A 9,530-nucleotide genomic window follows, 5' to 3' on the forward strand; every position below is an offset into this window, starting at 1 on the left:
CACAAGAAACAGCTTGTATTGCACATTCAGGGAGAAAGAAATGGCACATTCTGTTTCTCTAGTTTTTTCCCTACAAAAAAATGTTACAAAACAGTTATAATGCAGAAGAAGCACAGTAACTCCCTCAATGGCAATCACACCACACCACTGATTGATTTATACTGATCTGTTGAAATGGACTGGTCTAAAATGCTGTCCCTCTCTATGGGGAGGGAAAGTGTCCGACTACTCCATCTAGTGGCTGCGTTCATACCTAAGCAAGTTTAAAAAAAAAAAAAATAAGATTGCAAATTCAAACCTGCAGAGTTATAATGACTAGTGGCTTTGGGGACACAAATTAAAAATGTATTGAGAGAAATTTTTGTTGAGTTCAGTTAAGTCTATAATTGATGAGATGATTAGATTCAATAAGATCTGAATCATTTAAAGGCCCTGAAAACATTGTGTCCATGTATATTCAATTATGTTTCCAGGGGCAATAACATCTAAATATCATTGGTGCCTTTAATATCTCCCCTGTAGCCCCAGTTGAGTTCAAGACATTTCTGTCACAGACATGCAACACTGCCACCAGAGGGCAATTTTCACTTTCCCTCCGCATCTTGAGCAGTGCATCCCTTTTGGCCTATCAGGACTGATAATGCATGGAAAAACAAAAAAAAAATGACAGTGTGAGTTACACAGTGGGGCCGACAGAGCACAGTGATGATGCACAAACCAGATACCTGGAGCGTGCTGGCTGACCTCAGTCCATTTGCAAATAAAGCTCATCATTCAACAGGAGGAAAGTGGAGTCTCATTTCATCGTTTATTTAAACTCACACAAGAACAACAAACTTCCAGCCTCAGTCACACAATGAATCCTGCCACAGAAAGTTTCTTTCATCAGTTTTCTAAACAGCTGAAACATACTGGTGGCTTTTTGTCCATGTTCTAAGAATTGGTTTTCACTTCTGTTTTAGACATCAACAGATGAGCACTAAATAAAGGTTATTTTGTTAGCATTCAACAGCTGCTACCACGAGCTTTTAACTGCACTCATATTGCTAAGACTCATAGGAGCTGTAGTTGTTTAACGTTAACAAAGTAACTGTTTTATTAGGTTGCTGTAAATGCTGTAAGATAAGATGCTCAAATGTTAGTGTCTAGTACAGTAGTACATGCCTATTTATTTAAGAAGTAAGCTAGCGTAACAGAAGTTAACCATAGCTTTTTGAGAAAATTTGCTTTTTGTGCTGGATGACTCTGTCCATGAAGTCAGGGGTAGATTTTGCACCATTTCAAGTTTACAGTGACAGGTGATTAAGAGACACGGACTGGGTTTGTGTTCAAGCAAAGATAATTCGCCAATGAAAGCAGGACTATGTCATTTCTGAAAGAAGAAATAACAAAAATCGTCCTCTAACAGATAATTCTTACGCAGTAAAACACACTCCTGCTCAGTTCAGTTCACTCAATGTTTGTGCTGATACAGTTTTACTTGGTCTAGTATGACCAGTAGCATGTGGTGGCTAGTTTTAGCTTTTAGTTTTTTGTTCTTGTGCTTCTGTTACAGAATGCTTTAGCACATTTAGTTTTATCTCCTAGTTGTCAGTTGTTAAATTGGCTCGCTTTAAAGACAGTGGGGAAAAATCTGATCTTCCACAAGCTGTATTTCTTTGATATTTTAGGAAACAAGGCTTGCCCTTTTGTGCATCATGAACTTTTGTTTAAACGACCTCCAGGCACCTTTACTGTACAAGATAAATAGAATTTGAACACACTCGCTCCGTGCAGCCCCGCTGTGTAACACACAACCTGGAAGAGTAAAAGGGTATGAGCTTCAAGAGTGGTCACCCGCCAAAACAAGGAAACACTTCAATTCTCACAGTCCAATTTTCTGTTGCTAAATTTAAGATTTACATTTCTCAACTACACAGATTTTGCTTCTAGGTTTTCGCCCTCGATGAGCAGTTGTCCTGGTTTTAGCAAGATGCTGTCCTGCTCTCACAGCTCATGATCAAAGCAGCAGGGAAACAAAATTACAAAGTGTTTTCATTTAAAATTCAAAAATAAAAATGGTAATTTAAAAATCTGATCTACTGGCAACCGACACGTCAATCTACATGTTAGAAGAACACACCGGGAATAGAGGGAGAATGGCACATGGCACCAGCAAAGGTGGGACACCCCTGTAACAAGACCATTTCTCATTATCACTGTGGACTCGTCCCTGTTTACCAATTTCCCCATCAACCCCACAGTGTGTCCTCCACAGTGTCTGGAAGCTCACCCAGGTTAAAACTCAGATATGGTAGAAAAATATATAGTCTTGATGAAATTTCTCTAGTTATTCTCTTCATTACTGAATTGCACCCATACATGTAGTGTTAACGCTTTGTAGTAGTAGTGTAAAGTGACGGGATCATGATTAGCACTACTGCTACAACAAAAACGAAAAAACAGGTCATCGCGCGCACACTTGCTCTTGCTTTCTCTCTCTCTCTAGACACTTCTGGTTATATTTTTTTACTTGCACTTAAAAAGTCATGGTTAATAGTTTGTCTTTCATTGGCATCATTAGGCAACAGTTTTTTTTCAGATACTCTACAATATGGTTACGATGTAAACACCACAGTACTTAATTATTTTACTGTATCTGCACAAAGTAAAACACAATGTTACAAGGCAAGTGGCTACTTAAGCATAGATTTGTTCATGAGAAACAAAAATGAAATTAGGAAACACACCACAAGAACAAAAAGAACTTGCAACACCTGGCATCGAGTTTGTTCAAATAAAAAAAAAAGCTTTAGACTTTGTTCATCTACAGGTCAGATGACCCTGTTAAAAAGCTGGTGATGATCAGTACTATCCCCCCTGATACCATCTCATTCAAACATAATGATCCTAAGACAAAAGTCTTGTGATATTTTATGACATGAGCAGACTTAAAGACCCCGACCAGGCTTCGATTCAGCCCTCGACTTGACCCTATGATATGATAGCTAACCTTTAGCACTTAGATTGAAAACATAGGTGATCAATAGACTAAATGCTTCTACACTTCAAACACCACCAGCCCATTTTGAGGAGCTACAAGTGTGGCTGGGGTTGAATCCCCCTCTTTCCTTCCACTTCTGTATAACCTGCTGACTTATAATACAACAGTTTGACTTTTTAGTGTTTGATATGACACATAGTTGCTGTCTGACAAGACAAGGCTTTAACTTTCGGAGGCATCCCGAGAGACAACTCATGAGGGTTATGAGACTGAGGTTCAGGGCTACTGAGACAGATAAGATATGTAATCTGACTGATGAACAGGGCGGGAGATCTGAAATGACTCGAAAATGGACAGTGTAGAGGTCCATCATTGGCAGGGAGCCTTCAATATGAGGAAATGACTCCAGTAGCTGAGCTCTATGTGTGGAAATAAAGGCATACAGATGCAAATATGTGAATGTCTTGCGGGCCCTTCTCAGTGTGTATTTGTATCTGTTCAGTTTTAGTATTTTGGCTTCTGCTGCACCTAAACCTCATTATTCTACTTTAACTTGGCATGCTGACATGGCGACAACACAGCTCGCTTTGGCATGGTGCTGCTCTCAAAAAGAGCGACCTCCCTCAAACATCGCCATCTGAAAACCTCTCCTCTTTTCACTAAAGGACTTTCTGTCAATACTGTTGAATTTTCTGATGATTTCTGAAAATCAAAATGAATGAAATAGCTCCAGTTTTCTCTATTGAAAACAGGTTTGATTCGTTACTTTAAATTCAAATACCATTTTCCAATCAATATACTTCTGCCAACCGCCAAAAGAACAGCAGCCTTTCAAGTGTGTGTTCATGTGTGTGTGTGTGTGTGTGTGTGTGTGTGAGCCTCTGGGATGAAATACACTATATAATATGACATCATGAAGAGGTGAAGAGGCCTCCCCTACAACATTAAATACAAACCATGATCCCCCACCCCTCCCCCGAACTCTTTAAGGACAATATTTACAGTACAAATTACAGTATAATACATCATTAAAAAATATGAGATCCATCTCTAAAAACATACAGGAGCTTTTGACAAAAATCAACTCTTTAGCAAATCAGGTTTCTATGGTATCATGTGGAAAATAAAAAAAGCAGAGTGACAGTCCCACCACCGCTCTCTGAGGCGTCCTTTCCATTTGGCCCCAGTTGTACCTGGCTAGCATGTTATAGGAGTGAGATGATGGATGGGTTGGTTGACCACACGGACATCTTTTCTTCTTCTTTTTTTAACTTTAAAGCAAGCTGCAATACAACAAATCACACTCAATCCAATACAACAATATGTACAGGTTTTTTCTGGCATCTTGGAATAATAATAATAATAATAATAATAATAATTATAATAATAATAATTAGAAGAAGAAGAAGAATAAGAATTTGACCAACTATGCTACCTGGGGTTGCAGGCAGAAGGATATAGTTTTACTGCAAGCATGTTTGCCAGTTTAGGTGTGCAGAATTAACTGTTTTTTGATCATTTTTAGTCGTGATTTTTTTTTTTTTAAATGAAGAGACAGAAAATGGCTGCCACTGTTTCTCCATCAACCATAATTTTTGTTAAAAGTTACTGGAAATCTCACTATTATTGTCATATGTACAGCAGATTGAATGGTACGGTGAACACGTTGGTTACACGCTTTCTTATGCACCCAAAAAAGAGAATAAATAAAAACCGATCAGAAACTCAAATGAGTCAAAAAAGATCTCTGGACTATGGAGCCAGGCAGCATGTGAACCAACCCTCCTCACATCCACAGTACAACCAAGTCCATCTGTGAAACCTCTGCAGCTCCCTCCCTCTCTTCTCCTTCTCTTCGCCGCCACCCTTGCCCTTTTCCTCTCTTCTTCATTTCCTTCTCTTTTATCTGAACCCCGACACTCGAGCTATGATTTTTACCCAAGTTTTCCCCTCTCTCTCTCTCTCTGACTCTCTCTTTCCTCCTCTGTTCTCCCTCCCAGCCACATGCCCTCAGACGAAGGGCAGGATGCCGTAGACGAACAGGGCCATGACGGCCGCGCTGAACAGGCCGGCCACGGGAACCGTGACGAACCACGCCAGGAAGATGTTCCTGAAGAGGCGCCAGTCCACTGCTTTCTTGGAGCGGATCCAACCCACGGCCACAACAGAGCCCACCTGGAGGCCGCAGCCAGAGGAGAAGAAAAACAACACAATCAGCAGCAGAAATGTCTAAAATGGTAAAGCCAAAGACACTGAAGAGCTTGTAGGCTGTCCAGGCTTTCCTCATGATGGAGGGTTTTCATGAGCAACTGATCATTTAGTGTTCAGATAAAGCCTGCTTGTTTTATCAGGCATCAGTTTCCACACCCAGTTTGGATGTTGAGCCATTATTTGTCTGTGTAGCTCTAACGCTAAGAACAGCTGATGAATTGAACTGCCAGTTTGTAGCCTCTGGTTTTAACACTGAAGATGGTGGAACAAGTACTCAGAGAATAGTAGTATGAAGTATAAAAATACTACTACTAAAGTAAAAGTAGAGATGTCTACTACTAGCACTGTCAACAGATGTTCTTCAAGTATCAAAAGTATTATATATGTTGTATTACTGGATGGCAATAAATTATGCATTTATGGGTAAGCAGTTTTTTGGCTGTCCCATCTATAAAAATGATCAAATCTTATAAGATGATCACACATTTAGCTGTCAGTTAAATGTGTCACTGTCTCTATCACAATAAAGGCAAAAATGCCCCAAAAAATATATTGTAAAAAGATAATATATTAATATTAAAATACCAAGTACCTCAATGTTGTTCTTAAATACAGTGCTTAGTTAAATTCCACTACAGATAATAGTTGAGCTGAAACACTGTGTGTGTGTGTGTGTGTGTGTATATATATATATATATGTTCATACAATATTAGCATCTGGACAGAAAAGCCTGTACACAACCTTCAGCTCTTCAGGACCAGCTCGGTCCAAAATGTCTGTGTTAGTTAGAGCAAGCCGATAAATTAGGTATCACTACTTAATTCAATTTGTGGTTGTGGAAATCTGAAATTGGCAGGTGTACTGTAAAAATCCTACTATTTTCCTCTTCATTAGACATCAAGTCAAAAAAGAAAAAAAAGAAAAAAGAAAGACCTAATTTTGGAGGTTTTTTTTTTTTTACGTTTTCCTAGCTAATGGAAAATATATCTCCAACTGTCAGACTTCCACTGATGCATTCTTCACTCACCTTTATGAAAGAAATCAAATTATAACACCATTGAATGAGAATTACTTTTGGAGAAGACGCACACATACACAGTGCAGACACTTCAGTGTGTTGGAGTGGCATGCACAGCGACTGGTTTCATCTCAGTTGACACTGCAGGCGGGCGGAAATTAAACTGTGTTCGCCTGCTCTTATACAACCAGACACATGATACACCCTCTGTCACACTCACAGCTAAATGCGAAAGGTTGGGTTGAAAGTCATGTTTGTAGTCTTACTAAAAAGGTTACACTAGTGCTGGACTACACAAAAAACATCTTGTGGTGAGGAGAGTTTAGGCTGCATTTTGTGGCCATCGTTGTTTGTTTACAGCCATTTGTAGTATTTCAGGCATGCAGCAACAAAGCCTGATCTCAGCCTGACCTCGGTGTTTAGGCTGCTGACCGCCTGCAGAGCTTCTGAAACAACAAGTCACTGTACATAATCACACCACAGCGCCCCACACATCACACGTCAGGGCTGGGCATCAATTCAGTTTAACCTCCACGGAAGATTAAATAAATAAATAAATAAAAAGAGCCAGAGCTGAGACAAAACTAAATAGATGCCCATTGCTTCTCATTCTCTCTCTCACTCACACTCACACACACACACACACAAACACACACACACTCTCTCACAGCCATCTGGGAAATATTGACAGATGTTGTTGGCTACTTCTGTGTCACTTTTAACAATCAGAAAAAATGCCTTAAAAATAAAAAGCTTTACTGCAAGTGTATTAATAACTTAAAAATACTGGTTTTGGTCCAACAACATGTGTGAATCCCCCAGACACACACACACACACACACACAGACACACACAAACACTCACTAAAATCAATCAAATCACCACCATGATTGTATACCTCTAACCATCAGTAGATTTAGCATTTTGGCATAGCAGTTGATTATCCAAGGTTTTAGGGAAGAGACAAGGGTGTTTGCAGGTGAGAAATAAACTATGGATGGCGATGTTGATGTTTAGACAAATTGATCATCAGTAATTAAATACCAGTTTTGAGTCTTGTGCAGTTTCCCTTCAACAGATCTGACATTTTTTAAGTATTTATCTAAATCAAAAAATTGTGTTACTTCTATGTTTTCACTGAAACGCTATTATCCACTTAACTTATCCCATGTTTAGACCTAACCCTTATACAGACTAGCTGCACGATTAAAGGAATAGTTCAATATTTTCCTTCAAATATCTTTGCTAATGTTGCATGAACACTAATTCAAATTTGACCTTTCTATAATCAAACTTCTCTGTTCCATTGAAGGAAAAAGATTAGCACTACAGAAAAATGTGATTAATTCATATAATTAAATAAGAAGAATGTGAACAAGTAGATCAAAATCTGGCAACGAAAGAAAATGGAAATAAAAAAATAAAACGATAAATTCTCATGAGTCTCTGCTTTTTAAGAGGGTGTAGTTCAATTGCTATACACTTGTGATTTACTGCTCTTTATCTAATAAGCTTGCATCGAATTTGCTCATATTTTCCTTTAATGTTGCAACGCTCCCTTTATGGACTGTTATGGGAGATTTAGTTGCTGGAGGAAAACTGCACGAGAGGTCAAAACTTCAACTGCGGGAGTTGTGATTATCTTTGATGATTGACAGCTACAGGTGAAGCGATGAAGTGGAGCTCTCTAGTGGGAGGGCTCTCTAGCACAGCTTCACTACCAATGACTCCAATACCTTGCAGTGGGTGGAGCTTATTGGGATGCCCACATTTGATGCAACAAGCACTGTTAGCGCACTCATTACTTCAATGCAAAATCCGCTGTGAAGACAGATGAGTGGAGAGACACAGAGAAAGATGGAGAGTGAGAGGTAAAAAAAGTGGAAAACAAGTGAGACAGGTGGGGGTCAGGGCAGGAGGCTGGTGGTGGTGGGGGAGGGGGAAGAGTCTGCCTGCAGCCAAGCACAGGAGGGTGGAGGACCCACATACCAAACCATGCCAGTGCTGAGAGGGCAAAATGGAAAAGAGTTGGTGGAAATGAAACAGAGGATGAGACACCATGTTGATGGGGAGGGTGAGGGGGGCAAAGGGGGGAGGGACAGGGTTGGCGCTGGAGGGGTCCGATACGTCTTCCAGCCTGGATCCGATGTTCCTGAAAAGAACAGGGGAGAGGGGCTGCACACTGTTGCCTGGGGATGTCTGTGGCGGGCTGGACACGGCTTTGTTTGTCTTTTAATGCGGTGGAAAGACTGCATCTGAAAATCACCACGATCAGAGGATTAAAGGATAATTCTGGTTTAGTTTTCACAGATTTGGTAATCATTATTATTGTTCTCACCAAGTTCATTTCTACGATCTCGAAAAACAGCGACATTGCACATTGAGGTGAGAAGTTCTTCAACCAAATACATTTCTCCACCACTGATGCACTAAAGCAACTTAAAATCATGTTTAGTTTCTTTCCTTGATAGAGACCTGATACTTTATGATAATGCTTGTTACATATTAAAAGATTATGATCCTTTGTTAGATTATGTTGCATCTTAATTAAAAAGGACACTGTCTTTTACTGGCTTATCTTCGACTATTATTCCAGTATGGCATGGTTAAAGGGGAATATAATATTAACAACTATAAATAAAAACACTTTTATATTTTACAGCTCTGAGTAATACCTGCAAATCTTCTTTAGGTTGCATACAGCCCCAACAATCTCCAGCAGCGAGGTACGACATCCATCGCTAGTGGAATTGTTTAAATGCCTGATTGTAGGACCTCTATTGTCTCTGGCCCTGTCTTGACTTTGTTGTAGCAACGCTGCCGTGTTGCCAGATCTCAGCAACTACTTTGGTGAGTGCAATCTTACAGCTGCAGGAAATGATGGCCGACAAGTTGTAATAAACCAGAAATTATCCTTTTCTGCCACAAGAGTCTGAACTTTGCTGTCTGTGGTGAAATATATTTAATAAAAGGCATCCTTGCAAATATGACGAGGAAAAGGAGATGGACAGAGACTGCCTGACAAAAGTGGCCATAATGATGTGGATAACAGACACAGAATCCACAGATATTATCTGACTGAAGTGCCGTGTGTGTGTGAGTCCAGCCCGATGCCCTGGGAGGCAGTGTGAGCTCCCTGTCCCCTGGAGATGCCTGGAGGGGGGGTTGAGAGAGCAGCTGGAGGTCCACTCAGTCATACCTTGCAGTGTGTGGTACTGACAGGGATTCCGATATTGGAAGCCAACACGACTGTGAGTGCAGAAGCCAGTTCAATAGTGAATCCACTGTGGAGGAGGGAGGGGAGAGGGGTTTTGGGG

The 9,530-nt window shown here is 40.2% G+C and overlaps 1 protein-coding gene across 6 annotated transcripts in view; it reads right to left on the reverse strand.

Moving 5' to 3' along the window:
- Positions 1 to 789: 789 nt before the first annotated feature.
- slc20a2 (solute carrier family 20 member 2) overlaps positions 790 to 9,530 on the reverse strand; it is a 47,835-nt gene continuing 39,094 nt past the window's right edge. For 4 of the 6 annotated variants that reach the window (XM_023406082.2, XM_023406084.2, XM_023406083.2 and 1 more), the window contains exons 10-11: positions 9,413 to 9,497; positions 790 to 5,158 (exon numbers count right to left, since the gene is read on the reverse strand). In XM_023406082.2, coding sequence (XP_023261850.1) covers positions 4,994 to 5,158; positions 9,413 to 9,497 — 250 coding nt within the window. In that variant the 3' untranslated portion in view covers positions 790 to 4,993. Of the gene's footprint in view, positions 5,159 to 7,949; positions 8,035 to 9,412; positions 9,498 to 9,530 lie in introns of all 6 variants that reach the window. The other 2 variants (XR_015437237.1, XM_023406089.2) reach the window with 2 other exon arrangements.

Source organism: Seriola lalandi, unplaced genomic scaffold, assembly GCF_002814215.2.
Source record: "Seriola lalandi dorsalis isolate HSWRI2012SDOR001 ecotype SW California unplaced genomic scaffold, Sedor1 jcf7180002054294, whole genome shotgun sequence".
Classification (NCBI taxonomy): domain Eukaryota; kingdom Metazoa; phylum Chordata; class Actinopteri; order Carangiformes; family Carangidae; genus Seriola; species Seriola lalandi.